The sequence below is a fragment of the Ovis aries genome, chromosome 1 (assembly GCF_016772045.2).
Source record: "Ovis aries strain OAR_USU_Benz2616 breed Rambouillet chromosome 1, ARS-UI_Ramb_v3.0, whole genome shotgun sequence".
NCBI classification, from domain to species: domain Eukaryota; kingdom Metazoa; phylum Chordata; class Mammalia; order Artiodactyla; family Bovidae; genus Ovis; species Ovis aries.
In genome coordinates, this window is record NC_056054.1 from 192,161,508 (window position 1) to 192,188,430 (window position 26,923).

At 41.7% G+C, this 26,923-nt stretch overlaps 1 protein-coding gene across 3 annotated transcripts in view; it reads left to right on the plus strand.

The window, feature by feature from the left end:
• Positions 1–4,743: 4,743 nt before the first annotated feature.
• Positions 4,744–26,923, plus strand: part of SENP5 (SUMO specific peptidase 5) — a 47,636-nt gene continuing 25,456 nt past the window's right edge. For 2 of the 3 annotated variants that reach the window (XM_027956979.2, XM_027956980.3), the window contains exons 1-2: positions 4,744–4,916; positions 22,373–23,913. In XM_027956979.2, coding sequence (XP_027812780.1) covers positions 22,404–23,913 — 1,510 coding nt within the window. In that variant the 5' untranslated portion in view covers positions 4,744–4,916; positions 22,373–22,403. The remainder of the gene's footprint in view (positions 4,917–22,372; positions 23,914–26,923) is intronic. The other variant, XM_027956984.3, reaches the window with a different exon arrangement.

Here is a 26,923-nt window from a genome sequence, read left to right on the forward strand (position 1 = left end):
GCATGTAGGCCTGTATCCTTATGCCTGGCCAGTCAGATGCAAAATGGTTGCTCCACCTCCGGTTTCACGTCAGGCAGGAAGAAGAAACATGGGCAGAAGGCAAGGGGAAAGCAGGAAGTAGTGTCTATGTCAGTCAAGTACATGTCCCAGAAATCCTTAGCTTCTATCTCATTGGCCATAACTGTTATTTGGCATCTCCTAGCTGCAAGAGATTCTGGGGAAGAGAGTTTTAAGAAGCTATTGCTTCCCAGACAAATCACACTTGATAATAAAAGGAAAATGGGTGTACACAGCAGTAGCCACCGTAGCTTGCATGTGAAAAAGCATGATTGCAGTTTTTTATAACTCTTCTCCTTAGTCTGTTCATGATGCTGTAATGGAGTATCATATACCGAGTGGCTTATAAACTGTTCTGCAGGCTGGAAGTCCGAGATAAGGTGCCAAAGATTTGGTATCTGGTGAGGTCCCTCTCCCTAATTTATAGCTTTGCTTCTCACTATGTCCTCTTATGGTGGAAGAGGCAAAGGTACTCCTTGGGGTCTCTCTTACAAGGGCACCCTCATGACCTAATCATCTCCCAAAGGCCCCACCTCTTCATACAGTCATATTGGGGGTTGTCTCAACCTATGAATTTTAGGGGAGACAAAAACATTCAATGTATGGCATCCCCTTTCACATCTTTGTCTCCATTGATACTATATAACTCATTTTCAGAAGAGAATTACCCAGCTGGAATTTCAGCCTTTCCCATCAACTCCTAGGGAGTTAACTTGAAACAACTTTCAGCTCAGTAGGCCTTACTTCAGCTGTATAGATAGCTGATTTTCTAAAAAATATATTTGGCTGTGTCAGGTCTGTGTTGGCTCATGTGGAATCTTTCATTGCAGTGCCCAGTTTCTCTAGTTGTGGTGTGTGAGCTCAGTAGTTGTGGCATGAGGGATCTTAGATCTCCAATCGGGGTAAAACCTGTTTCCCCTGCATTGCAAGGCAGATTCTTAATCACTGAACCACTGGAGAAGTCCTTGCATACATGCCAAATAGCTTTAGCCATGTCTGACTCTGTTACCCCATGGACTATAGCCCACCAGGCTCCTCCATCCATGGGATTCTCCATGCAAGAATGCTGGAGTGGGTTATCAGGCCCTCCTCCAGGGATCAATCTTCCAGACCCAGGGATCAAACCCGAATCTCATTATGTTTCCTGCATTGGGAGGCTGGTTCTTTACCACTAGCGCCACCCGGGAAGCCCCTGGATAGCTGATTTTGAAGGAACCTAATTGTTTACATTGTAGGTGGATTCTTTACCTGGTTGTCATTGCCTACTCCAGGGGATTTTTCCCAACCCAGGGATTGAACCAGTGTCTCTTGCATTGGCAGGCAAATTCTTTTATCACTGCACCTTGTAACCCCATTGTTTACATAGCTTATGAGAACTTAAATGCAATTTAAATATAGATGCATTGTTACATATTTAGTTATACATCAGTCAGAAAAGACCACAAGTAGCTGCTATGAATTCTTTATGGAGTGACTGGTTTAGCTTAGCTGAGGCAAGGCAGCCATCCAGAGCAGGAGCAGAAATGACCCACTTGCCCAAAGTAAATGGCTTCCATGGTTTTGCCTTGCCCTTGAGTTTGCTCTAAAGGGCATTGCTGCCACTGTTGGTCTCAAAGATAGATGATGCTGAGCGTAAAAAACCAGATTCTTGCCACTGCCATGTGATACTCAGGGTTGGGAAGGTCTGCTGGAAGAGGAAATGGCAACCCACTCTAGTATTCTTGCCTGGAGTATCCCATAGACAGAAGAGCCTGGTGGGCTATAGTCCACCAAGGGTCAGAAAGAGTTAGACATGATAGGGTGACTGACCACTCAGGTTTACACTGTTCTGTAAGAATTATATATAACAATCTGACTGTTCAGAAGCACGGACTCTTTCAGTTCTTGAATCAAACTCAGTATCTGCAGAGTCACATTCTCGTGGGGAGAGGATGTCATGGCATCACTTTACATTGTTTAATGTTAAGTTTTAAGCAGCTTTTCCCACTCTCCTTAACCCTCATCAAGAGGCTCTTAGTCCCTCTTTGCTTTCTTCCATTAGAGTGGTGTCATCAGCATATCTGAAGTTGTTGATATTTCTCCCTGCAATCTTGATTCCAGCTTGTAGCTCATCTAGCCCGGCATTTCGTATGATGTACTCTGCATACAAGTTAAATAAACAGGCTGAGAGATGCACAGCCTTGTATTCCTTTCCCAATTTTGAACCATTCGTTCCATGTAAGGTTCTAATTGATGCTTCTTGACCCGCATACAGGTTTCTCAGGAGACAGGTAAGATGGTCTGGTATGCCCATCTCTAAGAATTTTCCAGTTTGTTGTGAACCACACAGTCAAAGACTTTTGCATAATCAATGAGACAGAAATAGGTGTTTTTCTGGAATTCCCTCGCTTTCTCTGTGATCCAGTGAATGTTGGCAATTTGATCTCTGGTTCCTTTTTTTAAAATCCAGCTTATACATCTGGAAATTCTCAATTAAAGTACTGCTGAAGTGTAGCTTGAAGGATTTTGAGCATAACCTTACTAGCATGGGAAGTGAACACAACTCTGTGGTAGTTTGAACTTCTTTGCACTGCCCTTCTTTGGAGTTGGGGAGTCCTGTGGCCACTGCCGGGTTTTTAAAATTTGCTGACATAGCTAGTGCAGCACTTTAACACCATCATCTTTTAGGATTTTAAATAGCTCAGCTGGAATTTCATCACCTCCACTAGATTTATTGGTGGTAATGCTTCCTAAGCCACTTGACTTCACACTCCAGGATGTCTGGCTCTAGTGAGTGACCACACCATTGTGGTTATCTGGGCCTTAAGGACTTCGTATAGTTGTTCTGTATATTCTTGCCACCTGTCTGTGCATTACATCTAGATACAAAGGAGTACGTCAGGCTGTATATTGTCACCCTGCTTATTTAACTTATATGCAAGTACATCATGAGAAACGCTCGACTGGAGGAAACACAAGCTGGAATCAAGATTGCCAGGAGAAATATCAATAACCTCAGATATGCAGATGACACCACCCTTATGGCAGAAAGTGAAGAGGAACTGAAAAGCCTCTTGATGAAAGTGAAAGAGGAGAGTGAAAAAGTTGGCTTAAATCTCAACATTCAGAAAATGAAGATCCAGTCCCATCACTTCATGGGAAATAGATGGGAAACAGTGGAAACAGTGTCAGACTTTATTTTGGGGGGCTCCAAAATCACTGCAGATGGTGACTGCAGTCATGAAATTAAAAGACGCTTACTCCTTGGAAGAAAAGTTATGACCAACCTAGACAGCATATTCAAAAGCAGAGACATTACTTTGCCGACTAAGGTCCATCTAGTCAAGGCTATGGTTTTTCCAGTGGGCATGTATGGATGTGAGAGCTGAACTGTGAAGAAAGCTGAGCGCCGAAGAATTGATGCTTTTGAACTGTGGTGTTGGAGAAGACTCTTGAGAGTCCCTTGGACTGCAAGGAGATCCAACCAGTCCATTCTGAAGGAGATCAGCCCTGGGATTTCTTTGGAAGGAATGATGCTAAAGCTGAAACTCCAGTACTTTGGCCACCTGATGTGAAGAGTTGACTCATTGGAAAAGACTGATGCTGGGAGGGATTGGGGGCAGGAGGAGAAGGGGACGACCGAGGATGAGATGGCTGGATGCCATCACTGACTCGATGGTCGTGAATCTGAGTGAACTCCGGGAGATGGTGATGGACAGGGAGGCCTGGCGTGCTGCGATTCATGGAGTCGCAAAGAGTCGGACACGACTGAACGACTGAACTGAACTGAACAGTTATGTAGACCAAGCAGTTTTTGAAGGGTGCAAAGAACATTTATTTTTGTTCCTTCTCCTCCAATCCATTTCATGGGGCTAGTTCTTCCCTTTTCTCTGGATGAAATTTAGAACAAAGTCTCAGGCAGTTTTACCAGCAAGTTCTTAGAATAGTCAAGGAAAAATAACTCCAGTCCTGCACAAACTATTTCAGGATATAGAAAACACCCCTCAAATTCTCTTTCGAGGATAGCATAAAACGTGATACGAAAACTATGTGAAATTTACAAGGCAGTCTCATTCATGAAAAACCAAATCTAGCAATGTATGCAAAAGGTAGTACATTCCAATCGAATTATGCACGGTTAGGTTTATTGCACAGACTTACTAAACACCTGTAGTCAGTCACTGTTTGGTGCTGGCTGGGGCTATAGCGGTGAATAAGCCCAGGCTCTTCCCTCCTGGCGGAGTGTTCTCAACCGAAGAGAGGCAAAGCAGGTATTACAGAGGCACATAGCGATGCCAAGAGGAAAGATAACCATCGAAAAACCAGGGAAGAAAAACCTAGGCCAGGCTTCACAGTGCATCCAGAGCAGCAACGTGTCTTTCGCTTTTGGCCAAAGGGAGGCTAGTGAAGAGAGAGGTCGCATAGTAGCTGTGGTCTGTCTTAGCCCCTTGGCAGCTGTGGTTTGCCAAGCCCTCACAAACTTGAGAGCAGTATGTAAAGAAGCCTCACACCCGGTCTGACGTTCAGATCCCGGTTTCTACAACCCTCCTGCGCTAGAAAGGAGGCGCCGGGGCGGGACCAAACGCAGACGTCCCCGGCGGGCCGGGGAGCGTGCGCAGCCCTCCCTCGCTCCCCGCCCTCTACACACGGCTCGGGCGGGGCCGAGGCGGAAGCGCACTGAAGGAGGTGACGGTGTAAGTGAGCGCCGGCGTCGCGGCAGCGGAGCCAGAGGAAGCTCGGCGGCGGTGGCTGCTGTGAGCAGGCCGAATTCCTGCTGGCTGACGAGGCTTCCTCTAAAGCTGGCGAAGGCGGGGCCGCAGTCCGAGCTGCCGCAGTATCTGGACCCACGACGGGGCAGGTGCCGGCAGCGAGGGACGTAGGTAAGCGGGAACCTGGGTGTCAAATCCGGCGAATGACTGGCGGACCGAGCTGGCTGGCTGGCCGTTCCCGCGTCAGTGCGCGCCAGCTCAGCACCCCGGCCTGGAGGCCTGCTGCGCTGCTCTTCCCCTACCACCGAGCCAGAGGCAGTGGATTTCTCCCCCGCGCCTCTGTGCCTTTCTGGGCGCGGGGAAGGAGCTCGTCCCGAGGGACCAGTGTCCTCCGCTCCTCACCAGTTCGAGCTGGAAGAGGCAGAAGCGGAGAGGGCTAGCGCCCCCGGCCACTCCTCCTGAAGCCGGGGGAAGCTTTGAGAGGAATTGCTGCTGGTTAGCAGCAGCAGCAGCAGAGGTCCTCCAGCTCCTGCTGTCCTGGGTTTTGTTCGGACAACTCTGCTTCCGTCATACGTTTGGTTCCATCCTTCACACTCCTGGGACCCGGTTCTAGTGAACGGGTATGGCACAACTGAGTGTTTGGATGGTCGGAAGCCTGTTTTCCCGCTGTATGACCGCTCTTGGCCATACAAGAGTGACCACGCTTTTGCGGAGGAGGGATGCAGCGAGGATGTCAGAGGTATGGGTTTTGGACTTGGGAGTCAGAAGAACTGAGTTGAAATTCTGGCCTGCCATTTGGTAATGGCGTTAATCTGGTGTAGACATTTTTAACCCATGTAACATATAACCCATTTAACATGTAACATTTTAACCCATGTAAAATGGAACTTTCTTTTATCTATATAAATTAGTTTGGAGAATTAGATGAAGTGAAGAAAGCAGAATGTTAAGCATAAAATATTTGGGGAATCAGGATAAACTTGGCTTAAGAATAGCCAGGACACTTAATGGTAGGTTCTTAGTTATGTCTTTTACCCAGAATAACTACGCTTGGTGTGGGGAAGGGTGCCAGAGGAGATACTAGGATCTTGTGTGTTAAAACCTGACTGTAGTCTCTGCTTTGGGTTGGGCAGCATTAAAAAGAAATCAATTTCTTCTAGTCACCCAGACTTCTCATGCTTATTGATTACACATTATTAGTACATGAGGGATGACCTGAATCAGTTTCGCTCCTTTCTCAGTATAGTTAGTGGGTCATTTTTAGGAAAAAAGCTGGGAAGGGCTTCATTCACACCTTGGCCCACACTAGAAGGAATTCTTTGCACTTTCCGAGGACTTCTCCCTCTGCCTCTGAAACATTTCATGTTAATTAAAAATGTTCAGAGAATAAATACAGGAACTTGAATCCTTTGAATGCCCGGACATTACAGTTCCAAGTTAACATGAGGAGAGACCTTTCTCTGTGTTGGTAAGAGAAGTTTCCCTACTTTGAAGTTTAGTAGCGCCTAAATTAGAGAACAGAGAAGGCGATGGCACCCCACTCCAGTACTCTTGCCTGGGAAATCCCATGGATGGAGGAGCCTGGCGGGCTGCAGTCCATGGGGTCGCTAAGAGTCGGACATGGCTGAGTGACTTCACTTTCACTTTTCACTTCCATGCATTGAAGAAGGCAATGGCAACCCACTCCAGTGTTCTTGCCTGGAGAATCCCAGGGACTGGGGAGCCTGGTAGGCTGCCATCTATGGGGTCACACAGAGTTGGACACGACTGAAGTGACTTAGCAGCAGCAGCAGCAAGTTAGAGGTTTGGGGTGGAGAGAAGGGAGATGGAATTAGTGACTTGAATGAGCAGCACCTGTTCTTACAATTGCTTTGTCTCACAAATTAAGGATACTTGCCTTTCCTTAGTGGTGCATGATATGCTCAGTGGAGCATGATGAAGTGTAATCTTCCCTTCCTATGAACACAGGATTGTCAGTTTGGGATTTTAAGTCATGGATACGGAAGGAACCTTGAGGGTCATCTAATCCAGTGGTTCAAAATCTGCAGGACATCAGAATCAGTTGGGGAATTAAAACCCCTGATGCCCAGTCACTACCTTAATAGATCTGAAATGGGACCCCGATGTTTGTAATTTTTCAAAAGCCTTTCAGGTGATATTCATAGTTTGAAAATACAGATGTAGATCATAGTTTATAAACAGGCTCAGAGTGGTGAAGTGCCATGCTCAATATGTTGCCTATGCCTCTTTAATTTTTTAATGTTTCTCTTCCATTCCTTAACAGATAACCTTACTTGAATCAATAGTACTGTTTCAGGTTTTCTAGTGCTGAGAGCACAGAAGTGGAAAAAAATGTCATTTGTTAGTAGTTTGGGACTTCCCTGGTGGCTCAGAGGGTAGAGGGTCTGCCTGCAATGTGGGAGACCCAGGTTTGATCCCTGGGTCAGGAAGATCCCCTGGAGAAGGAAATGGCAACCCACTCCAGTATCCTTGCCTGGGGAATCCCACGAACAGAGGAGTCTGGCAGGCTACAGTCCACCGGGTCGCAAAGTCGGACATGACTGAGCGACTTCACTGTGTAGTCCTGTTTTCATAGTTCCCTGTGTAGTTAGACTCCTTAATGCTCTTTAATGAAAATAATAGATTTTACACTAAAATGTTTTTACTAAGTATTGCTTAGGGTTTTTGTTTTTGGTAGAGTTATATAAAGGTCATGTCACTTTATAAATCAGTTTTTTAGACTTTTATGCCAGGCCTTCATAAACAGTGGAAAAATTCCAATTTAGAAAAATGTTGCTTTTGTTCTGGCTTGTCATGAACCCATGGTACTATCCACAGGTGTCCTCCCACCCTCTCCTTCATCCTGGTAGGCGTGACCTCTTTGCATCACTAGCCAGCTTCCTATGGAATTCAATTTGAGAACTGTTAGAGAAGCCCTGTCGGAGAAGGCAATGGCACCCCACTCCAGTACTCTTGCCTGGAAAATTCCATGGGGTTGCGAAGAGTCGGACATGACTGAGTGACTTCACTTTCAATTTTCACTTTCATGCATTGGAGAAGGAAATGGCAACCCACTCCAGTATTCTTGCCTGGAGAATCCCAGGGATGGGGGAGCCTGGTGGGCTGCCGTCTATGGGGTCGCACAGAGTCCAACACGACTGAAGCGACTTAGCAGCCGCAGCAACAGCAGTAGCAGAGAAGCCCTGTAACATCTCTAATTGCCTTAAAAGCACCTGATTTAACTAGAGGTTCTCAGGATTGCCTTAAGCTGGTCCTTGAATTTTAGTCCCTTTTTCTTTTTTGATTAATTGTACTGTACCACTGATTCAAAGAATTTGATAAATGTCTAGAAAGGATCAACTGATGGGGAAATAACGGTGCTTTATATGTATTTTTCTTGTTATAGTGAAAATGTGACTTTTGCTGGGGGAGAGGGAGTGATATTTTCAGGATTCTTGAGGTAATAGATTATTAGGCATAATTATTATTATTAGATTTGAACATTCTCTTGGGGAGATATATTCATTATCAAATTATTCTTTGATAAAATAAGAATCACTGAAGCAATGAAAAGGCTATATTAATAGATTCAGAAATGGATCATATGTCACAAATCTAAAGGAAGACGCTGAATTATTTTCTTTCTAAAAATGACCCTATTATAGCATGTTAACTTCCTACAACCAGATTACACGGGGCATTCTGGATTCACTGATTTAAAAAGTCATGTTAACAGGTAATTTATACTTCCAGAATTTAGAGAGATGTATGGTATGTGTCTAAGATGAAAAACTGAGTCGCTAAGTCTTTAAATTTTAAAATTTTGTGTCTGAAATTCCTTAATTCTGAAGCCTAAAAATTGTTGAATTTCAGATTCTAATGGAGTACACACAAGTAGAGGTATTTAGAAAGGATAAATGCAAACCCCAGGGTTCACAGTTTTAATATAAACTAGTGTTACAGATTTAACATAGAAGCAAAGGCAGGGATGGGATAGTGACAACTTGAAGACCCTCTGAGAAGTGGAGTTTGGAAGTCACTTGTTGGTCCTTGAGGCAGTCTTCTCTGTAAGGACTTGAGACCAAAATTGGATATGTGACTTAATCCACTTTATATCTGGTAGCTGAATTGCCTATCACCAGGAGGTGCCATAAATGTACAAATCATCAATTTTCAGTCTTGATGTTTTTATGATTCATTCATGTCCTGTGATGCCAGTGGGCAGTATTTTTTTTAATTTTTGTTTTGTTTTTAATCTTATTTCCTGCTATAAGCCATTCATTCTGGGACTTCCCTGGTGGTCCGGTGGATAATGCTCCACCTTCCAATACAGGGAACAGGATCCCTGGTTGAGGAGCTAAGATTCCCACCTGTCTCCTGGCCAAAAAGCCAAAGTGTAATACAGAAGCAATATTGTAACAAATCCAAGAAAGTCTTTAAAAAAAGTGGTCCACATCAAAAAAATCTTAAGGAAAAAAAAACCACACCACCATTCATTCTCATTTTTGAAGAGCAGGTAACCGCCCCTGTGTTCATTTACTACTCAACCGTTCTCATTACTGTCTTGTTTAGACGCTCAGTCATGTCCAACTCTTTGTGACCCCATGGACTGTAGCCAGGAGCCAGCCACCAGGCTCCTCTGTCCATGGGATTCCAGGCAAGAATGCTGGGGTGGGTTGCCATTTCCTTCTCCAGGGGATCTTCCCAGCCCAGGGATCAAACCCATGCCTCCTGCATTGGCAGGCGGACTCTTTACCACTGAGCCACTTGGAAAGCACCTAGCTACAGGAGAAAGAACTTTTTCTTAGTGATGGTTGAGTTAACCTATACAGTGGTTCCATTGCAGACACAAATAAATATTGGACCTGTTAAGGACTGTTCAGACTTTAGGTTGTCCTAGGGTCAGTGAGTATCTAGTAAGAGTTGAAAGCTCACTTGTTTCCCTTGTGTGTTTGTGTTTTATCTCTTTTTAATATATACTGTCCGTATTTGCTGTGCTGTTTATTATTTTTTTGGCCTTGTCTTATGGCTTGTGGGATCTTAGTTCCCCAACCAGGGATTAAACCCCAGCCCTCACCAATGAAAACTCAGAGTACTAACCACTTGACCATCAGGGAATTCTCCTGGTTTATCTTAGAAGGAATGTTGGTATTTGGTGAACACACAACAGCATGGCGGAGAGTATAGGAGCAAAACTGTTAAGGGACCCAATGTGGAGGTTGCTTTTAATTACGTGTACTCTGAGTTCATGCTTGGGATTTATTGATTTTAGGGTACACTGGTTGGACTTTTACTGGATAGTCTTCAACAGTGTTATCCTTCTCTTTTTTTCCTTAGGCTGCTTAGATTTCCCAAAGAAGAATCTTCAGATCTCTGGCTTAGAGCTTATAAACTGGGCTGTCAGCAGTCTTATAGCTCACCTGGGGAAAATCGTAGAAGTTTTAACATTCAGTGTGTAAACATTCACTTATGCTCATTGAACTCAACTATTTTCAGTATGATACGCACATTCTCAACTGGACCAGATTCTGTCCAGTCCAGGAACCCTTTCTTTTCCCTTCAGAGTTTTCTTATCCAGTGTGGTAGCCGCTAGCCACATGTAGCAACTAAAATTTAAATAATTAAAATTAAGTAACATTAAATATTTAGTTCCTCAGTTACAGTAGACACGTTTCAGGCGGTCAATAACCACATGTTTCCAGAGACTTCCATATGGGACAGGGCCAATATAGCATATTTCTATCATTGCAGAACTTCTGTTGGTCAGCACTGTTGTAGTCTAGGGGGCAAAGGTTGGGGGGAGGGGCAGTTGGCTGGGTTTTGTGGAGAGTAGAGGGTGTTTAAACAATTGATCCATCCCCTTATTTTTAGGTTGGTGTTCACACCCTTTTTATAGAACCTACTGCTGCTGATTCCTGACCTGTTTTGAGGCACTGTTATGTAAATTAAATTGCTTTTTTCATTGCAAGCTTGACATTTATCTTTCTTAGGGCTTGAAGTCAATCTGCATTCCAACTTCCTCTCTTCCATGTGCTTTAAAAAAAAAAAAGAAAAACCTTAAAATCTGTGCAATTCACTGTGTGTCAATTTTAGTTTTAAACGATGATAAGTTAAAAAATTCTTTATTTTCATCTTAGTGGGGTTTTGAAAGTGAAAGTGAAGTCGTGTCTGTCTCTCTGAGACCCGTGGACTGTAGCCCACCAAGCTCCTCCGTCCATGGGATTCTCCAGGCAAGAATACTGGAGTGGGTTGCCATTTCCTTCTCCAGGGGATCTTCCTGACCCAGGGATCGAACCCACGTCTCCCACGTTGCAGGCAGACGCTTTAACCTCTGCACCACCAGGGAAGCCCTTAAATACAAGCATCCAAGTGCTAACATCAAAGATTTCAAAGGAGGAAAGGAAGCCAGGTTGAAAGAAGAAGGGGGAGGAGGCGGGAGGGGGTTAGTGAAAGGGGTGGCCTTACAGACGTCTCCTGCCACCTACAGATGCCCTGGCGTTATGGGACTTTTCCCTGGGCCTCCAGAGAAGGGAGGACTGGAACTTGGCCCTACCAGAATTAGACCAGACCAAAACCAGAAATTCAAGTTCTCTGCCGAGAGGAGGTGATCAGTCTCCAATCCTCAGCTCAGGCTGAGGGCCCCTCGACCAGATTCCTCTGTCCAGGACCGGGGCGGGGGGCTAGAAAAACAGGGAAGGATAGGAAGGGTTAAGGAGAGGAAAGAGAGAGGGAAAGGGAGAGAGGTCAATAAAGTCTCTTGTTCCTTACCGGTTGGGGCACTCTGGCCAGTTGTCCGCGTCAGGAGGAGACCAGGGACAAAAGGGTCCCAGTTGCGGCCACGGGGTCTGGTCCATTGGCAGGCATAAAAGTAAAATACATCTTTAGTCTGCCATCTGTATCCATAAGTAAAGTACTCCATCAACATTTGGACACATACAACTGTCTCCACTTTTTAAAAATCTGCCCTCATATTTGCTCATGATTCTTGAGCAGTTTTATGTATTGTTTTCTTTACTCCATCTTGACTTTTGTCCTCTCCGTTCTACTAAAATTCCTCTTGTGAATGTCATGAGAATCAGCTGGACACTTTTTAATCCTTATCTTGCTTGACCTCTCAATAGCCTTTGACAGACCATTTCCCTCTTTCTAGAAACTTTCCCTAGCTTTCTGGGCACCGTACTTACCTGACTTTCCACTTTATTTCCCTAATCATTCCTTCTTACTTTCCTTTGCAGAGTAGTCTTCTTCCTTTTCCTCAACTCTTACATCCTACAGTTCCTCAGGACACTACCCTACTGTGCATTCTCTTCTGTGTTTTACAAATTTTCCTTGGTGAGTTTAGCATTTTCTGTAGCTTTGGTTACTATCAGTTGATGACTTAAAATGGAATTTCTGTGTTGTTCTCTTTTTAAAGTTCCTGACTTGTATATCCACCATTATGTATCCACTTAGATTTCTTACATTCACCTCAAATCTAACATGTCTAAAACTGAAGAGATAGCAAGTATAATCTTCCTCCAGTCTTTATTTGTTCCATATAAATTATACCACAATCTCCCCAGTAACTCATACCGAAGTTCTACCCCTGCATACTGGCTTTCCCACAGTCTTGACATTTCTGACCTGAGAAATCTCAAGATCAATTCACTTTGCTACTTCTCCCAGTTTTCCTTTCATCCGTTCACCATGCCTACATTTACCTGTAACAGGCTCCTAACAGGTTTCCTTTCCTGTGGTCTTCTCCCAGGCATTCTGCACACTGCAGATAGAATGATGTTTTTAAGCATGCAAATTGGGTCTTAGACCTGACTTTGTCTTTCAGTGGCTTCACACTGCCTTTATGTAAAATAGCAGCATCATTAATTTAGTTTTTCTATTTCTTGCCTACCTCTCCAGCCCCTTTAAGTGCTGCATGCCCTCTCCTGGACTTCTATTTATCTGTTCACTTTAACTAGTCTGAGCTTAAAAATAATTCTTTCAGAGAGGTCTTCCTTGACCCTCTTGCCAGATAGTCCCATGGCTCTGAATTTTACCGTTCTTATATGTATCACATTTGTTTATACTTGTTCAGATGACTCTCCCACTAGACTATATATTTTTTGAAAGCACAGTGCTGTTCTATTTGTAGAAGCTCAAATTATATTGAATTGAAATTTAGTAGTTGCTTGTGTATTTTTATAATTTCAGCCATTATAATCAGCCATTCTGATCACCATCAAAAGTGTTAATTTACCTTTTTTTCTTTTCTTTTTGGCCACACTGCATGGCTTGTGGAATTTTAGTTCCCCAACCAGGGCTTGAACCCAGGCGCTCAGCAGTGATAGAATGGAGTCCACTGGACCACCCAGGAATTGTCTAATTTAAAGGCACAGTCCAGGTAGCTTTCTCTAATTGGGGGAAGATTTTTTTAAGAACTTAATTATATGCTTTTTCCTACTTCAATTGAAATTTCTTATGGAAATTTCTTATGGAGCTTTGTGTGTACTTTTATGTGATGTTCTTAATAGAATAAATATCTGGGCTTTCCTGATGGCTCATGGTAAAGAATTTGCCTGCCAATGCAGGAGACACAGGTTTGATTCCTGATCCAGGAAGATCCCACGTGCCCTGGAGCAGCTAAACCCTTGGGACACAACTGTTGAACCTGTGCCCTAGAGCCCGGGCACCACAACTACTGAAGCCCATGAGCTAGTGCTCTGCAACAAGAGAAGCTACTTCAATAAGAAGCTCTCATAGCACAGCCAAAATAGATAAATAACATTAAAAATTTTTAATAAATATCTTATTGACTACTCAACAAGTATATTACTTTTAAGTATTATGAAGAATAAATCCCAAATCTCCTTTTATATTGGCAGTCACAATGAAAGCATATTTGAATTTCATATTAATAAGTTTATTTAAAAGTGATTTTTACATTGGTAAGAAATAAAGTAAAATACAGTACTCGAAAACAGGTTCCCAAATTTTCTCTGTTCACACCCCCTTAATGTCTTTTTCATAATGCCTTTAGGTCTAGTAGTTTAATTTATTAAGTAATTAGGTCTAAATAGCTTATCAAAGTGTTTATTTTCTATCAAGCTAATAGTTGAAAGACAAAATAGTATTTTTATTTCATTCTTAAATATCCACAGTTACTTACTTTATGCATTTGTTGGGCACTATGAACTTCTCAAATCTTGGAATCATTAGACATTGCCACCCATATTTCCTGTTCTAAATTGATTTTTGAAAGATCAATTAGAAAGATCAGTGTTTACCTTATTACAATTATGTAAGTGGTAGTCACAACTAAAAATATGTAGTATATACTATGATTTGCAGTGACTCTTTCCTTTCTTGTACAACTTTTTTTGTCCCTGAAATTAATTGTCTCTTCTGTTTAGTGTTCTGTGTGAAAGTAAAAGTGTTAGTCACTCAGTCGTGTCCGACTCATTGTGACCCCATAGACTGTAGCCAGCCAGGAAGAATTCCTCTGTCCATGGAATTCTCCAGGCAAGAATACTAGAGTGGGTAGCCATCTGTGTACTTATTAGTAGCGTGTCTTCAGACTCTTTTTCAGTTGTCTGTATCTCCTGTCTCTGCATGCAGATAGTTTAGAAATTCTGTCAGTTTCACATTCTGTCAGTTTCAGGAGGCATACTTCCTGCTCTCCTCAATTTTGATTGATAATTTGGCTGGTAAAATTCTATTTTGAAAATAATTTTCCCTTGGAACTTGGAAAGCATTAGTGTATTTTCTTCTAGTTCTCAGTCTTACTGTTAAAGAAATCCATTGCCATTGCCATTCTTATTTCTGATTTTACTTGTGTATGTGTATATAATGTAAATATTGTATATTAATCATATAAATATATTTCTTTAATCTATATATTTTACATTTAATATTTTATCTATTTTATATATGGATCCTTTTTTGTCATTACCCCCTCACCAAAGCTCGTAGAATGGTGTTTTGTCTCCAGTATTCCAAAATTTGATAATTGATATGTCTTATTTGATTGTCAGATTGATGACCCTGTTTTCATTCATTAATAGGTTCTTTCCATGTACAAAATCATGTCCTTTAATTCTGAGAAATTTTTTGAATCACGTATTTGACATATTTGAATATTTGATCTCCTGACTTGATCTTTTCATTTTTTTATTTTCATTATTTTCAATCTCTGTCATCTTGTGCTACTTTCTGGGTGCTATTTTCTGGGTACTGCTGCTACTGTGCTGAGCTTAGTTATGTCTGACTCATTGCGACCCCCATGGACTGTAGCCCACCGGGCTCCTCTGTCCATGGGATTTCCCAGGCAAGAATACTAGAGTGGGTTGCCACTAGAGTGGGTTGCCATACTGCGGGATTTTACCCCCCAGGGATTGAACCCATGTCTCCTGCATTGGCAAGCGGATTTTTTACCACTGAGCCACCCAGGAATGTCCTCAAATGTTTAAATGTTTAAGAAAAATTTAAACTTTTCACACTTTTAAGTAACTTCAGATTTCCAAAAATATTTATACTTCACCCAGCTTTCCCTCAGTTTATATTATGTTGGTCGAAACCAGGAATTAACTGACCTATATATCTTATTTTGGTTTTCCCACCAATTTCCTTTTTCTAGAGTAGGACCCAATCCAGGATTAAACATTACATTAGTTGTTTTGTCTCCTTAGTCTTAGCTCTTTAATCTGGGACAGTGTCTCAGTCCATTTCTTTCTTTCTTGATGGACACTTTTGAAGAATATTGGCCAGTTTTCTGTTTGTTTTTTACTTTTTGGCTGCATCACATGACATGTGGGATCTTAGTTTCCTGACCAGGGGTAGGACCCACAGCCCATACAGTGGAAGCAGTCTTACCTGCTAGACTGCCGAGGAAGTCCATGGCCAGCTTTCTTATAGCGTGTTCCTCAACGCACATGTGTCTGTTTTTCCCTTATGATTAAATTCAGGTGGTTTTTTTACAAGAACACCACACAGGATCTTGCGCCACATCAGGGGGCATATGCTGTCCACATGTCTCTTTACTGGGGATGATGGAGATGTTTGCCGAATTTTTCTATTGAAAGGCACAGTTTTTCCTTTTGTAATTTGAAGTATCTTGTGGAAGGTACTTTGAGACTATTAAATAGCTTATACCTCATTGTATTTTCACCCTCTAGTTTTAGATTCTTGCCTGAGTCAGTTATTTCTGAGAGGAGTTGCAAATTGTAACTTTTGTATTCTGTTATTTCTTCTATATTTATTAATTTGAAAAATCTCTGTAAGGATTGTCTCTTATCCTCGTTTATTTATAGACTCAGGATATTTGTTTTATTCTTGAGTTATCAGCCATTACTATCATTACATACACAGTTGCTCAGGTATTTTGGCCTTTATGGGTTCCTTCAAATTGACTCCTGTGTTCTTTTGACATGTCATTATTTTTTTGAGCACTTGTTTACTTTCTGGCACTACAGTGATATTCCAGGCTCATCTTCTACTTCTGCCCCAGCTCTGGAATCATCCATTTCTTTTGTTACTGGGATGTAATTACTTCTAGTCTCTTTAAGCAGATAGAGCTAGGAAATAAATAGGAGTCTGTGCACCTCTAGATCTGTACCTGTGTGTAAGTGTGTATAAAACACCATGAGTTCATGTGGATACCACAAAATGTAGCTTCTTTCACCAACATTCTGAAACCTAGCTCTGATTATCTACGACATATTTACTTACTTGCTCAATTTTTGAATACTGAGAATGTAGGTTAAGAATTAACTCGCTACTCTGTGAAAAGCAAATTTGTTAATTAAAGAACAGTATTTGTATACAATCCTTTTGTTTCTGGGGTGTGAAAGTGAAAAAGTGAAAGTCATTCAGTCGTGTCCGACTCTTTGCGACCCCATGGACTGTAGAATCCACGGAATTCTCCAGGCCAGAATACTGGAGTGGGTAGCCTTTCCCTTCTCCAAGGTATCTTCCCAACCCAGGGATCAAACCCAGGTCTCCCACATTGCGGGGAGAGTCTTTACTAGCTGAGCCACAAGGGAAGCCCAAGAATACTGGAGTGGGTAGCCTATCCCTTCTCCAGCGGATCTTCCTGGCCCAGAAATTGAACTGGGGTCTCCTGCATTGCAGGCGGACTCTTTACCAACTGAGCTATCTGGATGTATACAGTTAGAATATTTTTCTAAGTTACTTTGGCTAATTCTTTTCTGCTATATTCTTTCAGTGTGGTTATTTATTTGTGATACAGTTAGGCTCATTTGTTATTATTTGTGTTTCATTTTAATTATATGTATATTTTTAAATTATATGGAACATTAGCATAGTCCTGAAAGTCAGAACTTTACAAAAAAGGTGTATCTGAGAAGCACCACTCCCCTCCCATCCCTTCTACATTTTCCTGTTCCTCATTCTTTTCACCCTGTTCCCATCTACCATGCCCTGTAGGAAACTATTCTCATTAGTTTTTGGTTTGTCTTCCTGTTAATTGATTTGGGGGCACAAAAGGCAGATACAAGTATACTATTTTTTCTTTTATGAAAGGTGGCTGTATATAGTATAGTAAAGAATTTAAACTTGTGCAGAATGAAAGCCTTTATCCTTGGCTTTTAAGAGGTAATCCCTAAATCCTCAGAATGCAATGTCTGATTTGCCTGGGGGCTTGGGTCACTGGTACTAACAATATGATTTAGAATGGGATTGGCCCCACCAGAAAAAACCAGCAGTGTGATTTAGGGTAATGACTTTGACATCAGTAGATCTCCAGGGGAGTTAAAGATTGAGCCCTGTCATGTGAGCAGTCGGTTATGCCTATGAACCTCAGTAAAAATTCTGGACGTCAAGAATTTGATGAACCTCACTGGATTGCGGTGCTTGTCACACTTAGTCATACATTGATGCTGGGAGAGTAATGCTGTCTCTGCTCCGTGGGGAGAGGACAACTGGAATCTACGCATATGTTACTTCTCCTGGATTCTTCAATATGTACTTCTTTGCTTGGGTGATTTTAATCCACATTCTTCAACTGTAATAAGTCATAGCTGTTAACTTAACAGTTTTCAGTGAGTTCTGTGAGTCCTTTTGATAAATTATCAAATCTGGGGGTGGTTTTGGAAACTCCCCGAACTTTCAGTTGTTGCCAGAAGTGGAAGTGATCTTGGGTGGATTGTTTTCTCTAACTGCACACTTGGTTAAACTATTGCAGTGGCATATCACTGACACTCATTTGAACTTTGCTTTTATCATTTAACCTGGAGAGTATTCCATGTTCATAGACCTTATCCTTATTCTAACTTCATTCACTGTGTGGATGAACCATAGTTTATGCAACCACTGTCCTATGTATGGGCATTTAGGTTGTTTCCAATATTTTTCAATTGTAAACATTGCAGTGAGTAACCTTGTACTATGTGTTTTCATTAGTATCTTCAAGGTAAATTCCTAAAAGCAGAGTTGTTAGATTAAAAGGTAAGTACTTATATGGTTTTGTTAGATATTACCAAATTCCTCTCCAAAATTACTTTATCAATTTGTATTCCCACAAGGGAAGTATAGTTTTTTTTCTCCCACCAACAGTATATGTTGTAATAACTTTTGCCAAAATTTTTGAAATATGACATACTAGTTTCAGATGTACAACATAATGATTTAATATTTGTATGCTTTGCAAAATGAATACAATAAATCTAGCTAAATCCATCACCGTACATAGCTCCCCACATCCCGTTTTTTTCTTGTGATGAAGGTTTTGGAGATTTACTCTTAGCAACTTTTAAATACACAGTACAGTATTACTAACTATAGTCACCATGCTGTACATTACATCATCATGAATGACGTGTTTATATCTTTATTTATGGAAGTTCGTACATTTAACCCCCTTCACCCATTTTGCCTATCTCCCAAGCCCCCTTGACAGTTTTTTTTTTTGACAGATTTTTAATGCATGAAGTTGAGCATGTTATGTTCAAAGGACATTTTATGCAAGACAGCAAAAGAGACACAGATGTGTAGAGCGGACTTTTGGAGTCTGAGGGAGAGGGAGAGGGTGGGATGATTTGGGAGAATGGCATTGAAACGTGTATACTATCTTGTAAGAAACGAATCACCAGTCTATGTTCGATGCAGGATGCAGGATGCTTGGGGCTGGTGCACGGGGATGATCCGGAGGGATGATGTGGGGTGAGAGGTGGGAGGGGGTTCATGTTTGGGAACTCATGTACACCCGTGGTGGATTCATGTCAATGTATGCCAAAACCAATACAGTATTGTAAAGTAAAATAAAAAAAAAAAATCCTTATTTTTGAATTGTTTCCTTATGTCTTTTTTCCATTTTTCCATCAGCCTTTATTGTTCAATTTTAAATATAAGTAATATTAGCCCTATTTTAAGCTAAGCCTAAGCCTTTTGTTGTTTTTCATCGTTCCTTTAAAAAATCTAACATATTCTTTTTTCCCCAGTGGCTGCAATATTTTCTTCCTTGAGGATAGTACTAGTTTTTTTTTTTTTTTCTCTTGTTTTTTAAAAAAAAATAATGTGGTATTCAGAGCAAAAATTTACCGTTTTAATCATTTTTAGACATCCAGTTCAGTGGTGTTACATATGTTCACATTGCTGTGCAACCATCGCCACCATCCATCCTCAGACCCTTCTTCATTTTCCTAAACTGAAATTCTTTCCATGAAACAGTAACTTCCCTTCTCTCCCCTCCTCATTTTTAAAAAAAATAACATTTATTTATTTGGTTGCACTGGTTCTTCATTGCTGTGAGCAGGCTTTCTCTAGCTGCAGTAAGCAGGAGCTACTCTTCGTTGTGGGGTGCTGGCTTCTTCTGTTGGGGAGCATGGGCGCTAGGCCCTTGGGCCTCAGTAGTTAGGGCTTGTGGGCACTAGGGCGTGGGCTCAGCTGTTGTGGCACAGGTGCTTGGTTGCTCCAGGGCATAAGAAATCTTTCCGGACCAGGGATTGAACCCCTATCTGCTGCACTGGCAGGCAGATTCCTATCCACTGTACCACCAGGGAAGTAGGTCCTCCTTGGTTTTTTTAAGTTAACTTTTCTAAATATGCTTTCAGTTTTATCTGTTTGTTTTGGTCTACTTTTTATCCCTACAAGTATGGTGATTCTTAGTTATGCTGTTATTGAACCACTAAGAAGTTGCCTGGAAATTCTGAGCTTGTGGTGAGACTTGTCAGCTATAGGGTGCACTGTGAGCCATTTTGGGCCATTTTGGGGGGGGGGTATTTGTATTTATGTATTCTCTTGTGTATTAATCAAATTCTCCAAAGAAGAATCTTCCAGTCTCCTGCTTGGATGGATGATAGCATGCCAGGGTTTGGGGAGATGAGTGGGAAAGTGTTGAGGGGCTTATGATCAAAATATAATTCCTATAATTCCATTTCCTGCTGTTCCTGGGATCCCCTTGTCTGCAGGACTTCCTTTCTGAAGGAGAAACTTCGTCTTGGGTAGAGGAGGGATTTGGGGTCTCATTGTTTCTTAAACTTGGAGGTTATTATTTGGGGCTGTGTCCTTGTGGCATCCCCTAATACCAGTATACCGTTGGTCTTTTCTCTTTGAATGATCTGTTGCTGCCCCACCCCTCACTCACTCCCAGAACTGATCTCCGCTTTGAGTGTATACACCTTTCTGGGAACTCAACGGGGAAAGAGACTCAGGAGGAATTCATATGTAAAACTGTCCTCATGAATAACAAAGATGTGGTACATATATTAAATGGAATATTACTCAGCCATTAAAAAGAATGACATAAGGCCATTTGCAGCAACATGGATGGACCTAGAGAGTGTCATACTGAGTGAAGGAAGTCAGACAGAAGAGAAGAAATATCGAATGACATCTCTAATATGTGGAATCTAAGAAGTGATATGAATGAACCCACAAAGCAGAAAGCTACTCAGACTCAGAAAAGGGACTTGTGGTTGTGCAGTGGGGGGTGGAGGGATAGTTGGGAACTTGGGAAGGTCATGGACACACTTCTATATTTAAAATGGAAAACCAATGAAGACCTATTGTATAGCACATGGAACTCTGCTCAGTGTTACGTGGCAGGCTTGATGGGAGGGACGTTTGGGAGAGAATGGATACATGTATATGTACGGCTGAGTCCCCTGGCTGTTCACCTGAGACTACCACAGCTTGCTAATTGGCTCTGCGTGTGGGCATTAGTCACTTAGTCGTGTTCCCCAATACAGAGTGTTTCGGTGTTAAATAAAAAGTCATGAGCAAAAAGCCAAAACAAACAACTAAGTTATCCTCTTGTTTGCACCCCTGCTCTCAGTTGCATATGATGTGCCTGACTGTTCTGGTTCATTCTCTGAGAAAGTGAAACTTTGATCATCTGCCATGGTAGGGGAAGGGATACTGAAGTCTAACTGCCGCTTATTCAGACTTTCAGCCAGTCCTTCCTTTTTCTGCTCTCCTCATTCCCTGACGTTCATGGGTATTGTTCTGCTTCCTGAGCCTTTCTGAGGTACTGTAACTTGCTACTTGGCTTCCTCTACTTCTGGCTTAGATTTCAGCTCTTTTGGCCTGCTCTATTATCAGTCATTCATCTGCTTTTTTCTTTCAACAGTTTTATTGCTCTTGCCTCCTTTTTTGTTGTCATTGAGTTTCGGCCTTTTTTAAAACTCCATTTCTGTCATCTTAATGAGATTTGTAGTGAGAACAGAGGTAAACATGTGTTCAGTCCTCCTTTTTTCTTTTCCTCCAGAGGAAGCCACTGCACAGAAAGGTAATTCAGCTTTTCCTAGTAAGTTGCTATTAACAGTAGCTGAAATTAGGATGTTGGTTTCTCACTTCTTCTGTTAGACCTGCAGTGGCTGGTGCCTTTCTTTCTAGGTTAAAGAACCTTCAGTGGTGGTAGATCTTATTAAATCTGAGGGGAAATTATGTTTGATTTTGACCATCATTTTCATCTACCTTTTCCTATAAGTGTGTTTCTAAAGTTCATACACAGATACACATACTTGTGTTGGTTCTTTTTTCTTATGTTCACTTGACTGCAAGAACCGTAACTGGAGGAGAGCACATGACAGGGCCCTGTCTTTGCATAGGCATTCAGAGTGTCTTTGGCTGACAAAGCACTGACTGCATGCATTTATTGACTGTCTGCCTGTGGATGACTGTTTACAGAGTAAAGTCCTTGCCTTGCCTTTCCTTTGTATTTCCTTCCATACAAAATTTGTTGTATGGAACAAATTGTTTTGATGTAGACTCAGTTTTAAATGGTGTCTGGTTGCATCTCCCTTCTCCATCCTTCATTTTACAAATGAGAATACAGAATTCAGGTGACTTGCTTAAAGCTTAAAGCTAATGAGAAACAAAGCTAAAACTTACAAATTCTCTCCTGACTCCCTGCCCTTTCTGCTTCATCAGAAACTGGCTGCATGTTGGGAAATGATTATTGAAACTTGTTTCTATCAGAGGCAGATACAGTAAATGGGGTTATGTTGGAGCAGTCAGTCATGTCTTCCCTTATCCCTCATTTTCATTGTGGGAAAAGCCTTGATCAGGTAGGATTTCTTTATATCTTATATTGAGCGTCATCTGCTTTTTTTCAGTTTTCTAAAGTTTGCTGTGAATATATTGTAATGACCTTATTTTTAGGGTAGAAGTATAAATCTTCTTTCTCTTCTTTACAGCTGCATACAGATCTCATTATGCATCAGAAAAATGAAAAAACAGAGGAAAATTCTATGGAGGAAAGGAATCCACTTAGCCTTTTCTGAGAAATGGAATACTGGGTTTGGAGGCTTTAAGAAGTTCTACTTTCACCAACACCTGTGCGTTCTGAAAGCCAAGCTGGGAAGGCCAGTTACTTGGAGCAGGCATTTGAGGCATTTCCAGTGCAGAAAGAAGGCCCTTCAAATCCAGAAAACGTGGATCCAGGATGAACCACTTTTTGCTAAGACAAAAGGCAATGTGGCTGTCCAGAATCTTTGTACTTCTGCCTCTAAAGTGAAAGGAAAGGACACCAAGCACTTCATTTCCTCCTCAAGGACCTTCCTGAAACTCCAGGCAGAGAAGTTGCTGTCATCAGCAAAGAACTCTGATCATGAATATTCTGGAGAGAAAAGTCTCTTGAAGGCAGCTGCTGACTTACCAGTAAATAGTGTTTTAGGTCAGGCCAATGGTCACAGACCTAAGACGGAGCCACAAGCTTCTGATTTTCCTATGAAGTTCAATGGGGAGAGCCAGAATCCAGGTGAGAGTGACAGAATTGTGGTCACCTTAAGCACCCATAAGAGAAAGCGCTTTTGTTATGGCTGCTACCCAGGGCTGGTGCACCACAGGAACGGGGGACCCTTGATTCCAAAAAAATTTCAGCTTAACCAACATAGAAGAATAAAAGTATCTCCTCATATGATGTATGAGAAATTGTCCATGATTAGATTTCGGTACAAGATTCTCAGATCCCAGCACTTCAGAACAAAAAGCAAAGTTTGCAAGCTAAAAAAAGCCCAGCAAAGCTGGGTGCAGGTCACTGGGGACCATCAAGAGACCCTTAGGGAGAACGGCGAGGGTGGCAGTTGCGGCCCATTCCCTTCCCCGGAACCTAAAGACCCTTCTTGTCAGCATCCACCATACTTTCCAGATATGGACAGCGATGCTGTGGTGAAGGGAAAGAACTCTCATGTGCCCGAGGGCCACGCTAAAGGAAGCCCTCTCTTGGACAAGGAGCTTAGTTTAGATGAAGCATTCCCTGACCAACAGAATGGCAGTGCCACATACACCTGGGACCAGTCACCCTGTTCCTCTCCTAAGTGGGAGTATACAGAGCTGATTCATGACATCCCCTTACCAGAACATCATTCTAGTAACGTGTTCATCTTGGAAACCGAGAGAGAAGTTACGGCTCTGGGTCAGGAAAATCGGACAAGTACTGTCAGTGATGACAGAGTAAAACTGTCAGTGTCCGGGGCAGATCAGTCTGTGAGGAGTGTAGATGGGCCTGTGTCTGAAGAGACTGTTCAGAATGAGAGCTCGTGCCAGATGGATGAGGATGGCTCTTTCAAGCAGAATATTCTTAGCTCTAAGTTGCTGGACCACCCTTACTGTAAAAGTCCACTGGAGGCTCCTCTGACGTGCAGTGGACTCAAACTAGAAAATCAAGTGGGAGGTGGGAAGAACAGTCAGAAAACCTCTCCAGTGGATGATGAGCAGCTGTCAATCTGCCTTTCTGGTATGCACTCTTCTTTATTTTCCCCCGTCTCCAGCCCACACCTGCTGTATGTTATCCTTTCTGGGAGAGGGCTTTCTTTTTCCCTTCCACAAGTTTCCCTTTAAGCAATTAGACATTTTCCTTTTATATTATTACGTAGATGTTCCACGGTTTTGATTTGATTTTTGATCGAGGACACTCGTGTTGCTCCTAGTCGTTCCCTTCTATAAACAGTGATACAATGAAATTACTTCTTTATACTTGTATGATTGTTTCTGTAAGTTAAATTCCTAGTAATAGAAATAATGGTGAAAGAATACTTACACTTAAAACTTTAAGAGAACTGTTAAATTATCCATTCAGTTAAACTAGTTTGCACTTGTGAAATTTTGTCAGTCTCATAGATCACATGAGAATTGTCTTAATTTGTCTTTTTAAGTTTAAAGTTTGAATGTATTTTTCTATAGTTGCTTGCCATTTTTTGTTTGTATATAATTTTATTTTGCCTATTTTCCTATTGGATTTTTATATTTTGGTTAGTGTATGAGAAGCTTCTGTGTACCAGTGCTGGCTCTAAGAATGTAGCAACAAACAGGATACACTGATTCTTACACCCTCATAGTCTTTAGTATCATTATAATTTTAAAGGTTTTAAATTTTTGTAAAAGCCCTCAGTACCCTGACTTTGTGTATATTTTTGTCTAACAGAAAATTTCAACTCTTACATGGTAAAATGTATCTGTCTTTCCTTTATGGCTCAAGTTTTTACATCATGCTTTAATGTCTTCCTGTCAAAACCTACCCCATGAAGCTGTTTGGTATAAACACTTCTGGCAGACAGCATGGCAGTATCAGTCTTCGCCCCATTCCCCTTTTTGCCATTTGGCTAAGAGATGGAAGAATACAAATATATTTGTAGAGCGACATTACTTATAGTATTGTCTTAGTAGTACAACACTGAAGATAACTAAAACAACTGTTGCTATGGACTTACAATTTATGGCATGTCCAGGCAGTATACCGTGAAGCTGTTAAAGAATAAATTCCATCTGTATCTTGATACTGACCAGTGTTTATATAAAGTGAAAAAAGCAAGTAGCAGAACAGGAGGCCACTTTGTTAAAAGATACATATGCACATATGAGTGCGTGTATATATGTATGCATATGCATCTGTATAGGATGTGACTGGTTGGTTGATTTAGTCACCAAGTCTTGTCTGATCTTACACCTCCATGTCCTGTAGCCCGCTGGGCTTCTCTGTCCGTGGCATTCTTCAGGCAAGAATACTGGAGTGGGTTGCCATTTCCTTCTCCAGTAGGACACGACACATATATTAAATTGTTATAAGTGGCTTTTGGGGGGAATTAGGAGAGTTACTTCTTGCTGGTTTAAACGATTCTGATCATTTTGTGTTTTCCACCGGTTATATGTGCATGCTCGCTCATGTCTGACTGTTTGCAACCCCATGGACTGTAGCCTGCCAGGCTCTTCATCCATTGAATTTTTCACTCAGGAATAATGGAGTGGGTTGCCATTTCCTCCCCAAAGGGATATTCCCGGCCCAGGGATTGAACCTGCATCTCTTGAACTGCAGGCAGATTCTTTACCAGTAGTGCCACTTGGGAAGTCCTGTATGTATAAAAAATGTTTTCCCACAAAATGACAGTCCTAGGAAAATATTTAAAAATTTTTTTCCTGTTGTTTATGCTGTAGTAGAATGAAGACAAATTTTCCTGCTGTGAGGTTAGCAGAACCATGATTTCTAAATCTGAACAGGTTAGCATTTACCTGCAAATACCAATTAACTTGTATCAAGAACTTCCAGATGTTCAAGCTGGATTTAGAAAAGGCAGAGGAACCAGAGATCAAATTGCCAACATCCGTTGGGTCATAGAAAAAGCAAGAGAGTTCCAGAAAAACATATACTTTTGCTTCATTGACTATGATAAAGCCTTTTACTGTGTCGGATCACAACAAACTGTGGAAAATTCTTAAAGAGATGGGAATACCAGACCATCCTACCTGCCTCCTGAGAAACCTGTATGCAGGTCAAGAAGCAACAGTAAGAACTGGACATGGAACGATGGACTGGTTCTGTATTGGGAAAGGACTGCATCAAGGCTGTATTGTCACCCTGCTTATTTAAATTAGATAGCAGAGTACATCATGCAAAATGCTGGGCTGGATGAAGCACAAGCCCAAATCAAGATTGCTGGGAGAAATATCAATAACCTCAGATATGCAGATGACACCACCCTTATGGCAGAAAGCTAAGAGGGACTAAAGAGCCTCTTGATTAAGGTGAAAGATGAGAGTGAAAAACTTGACTTAAAACTCAGTATTCCAAAGACCAAGATCATGGCATCTGGTCCCATCACTTCATGGCAAATAGATGGGGAAACAGTGGAAACAGTGACAGACTTTATTTTGGGGCTCTAAAATCACTGCAGATGGTGACTGCAATCATAAAATTAAAAGAAGCCTTATCCTTGGAAGAAAAGCTATGACAGACCTAGATGGTGTATTAAAAAACAGAGACGTTACTTTGCCAAAAATGGTCCATCTAGTCAAAGCCATGGTTTTTCCAGTAGTCATGTATCGATGTGAGAGTTGGACCATAAAGAAGGCTGAGCACCAAAGAATTGATGCTTTTGAACTGTGGTGTTGGAGAAGACTCTTGAGACTCCCTTGGACTTCAAGGAGATCTAACTAGTCAATTCCTAAAGGAAATCAGTCCTGAAAATTCATTGGAAGGACTGATGCCAAAGCTGAAACTCTAATACTTTGGCCCCCTGATGTGAAGAACTGACTCATTTGAAAAGAGCCTGATGCTGGGAAAGATTGAAGGCAGGAGGAGAAGGGGACGACAGAGGATGAGATGGTTGGATGGCATTACCAACTTGATGGACATGAGTTTGAGCAAGCTCCGGGAGTTGGTGAAGGGCAAGGAAGCCTAGCATACTGCAGTCCATGGGATTGTAAAGAATTGGACGTGACTGAGTGACTGAACAACAATCAATTAACTTACA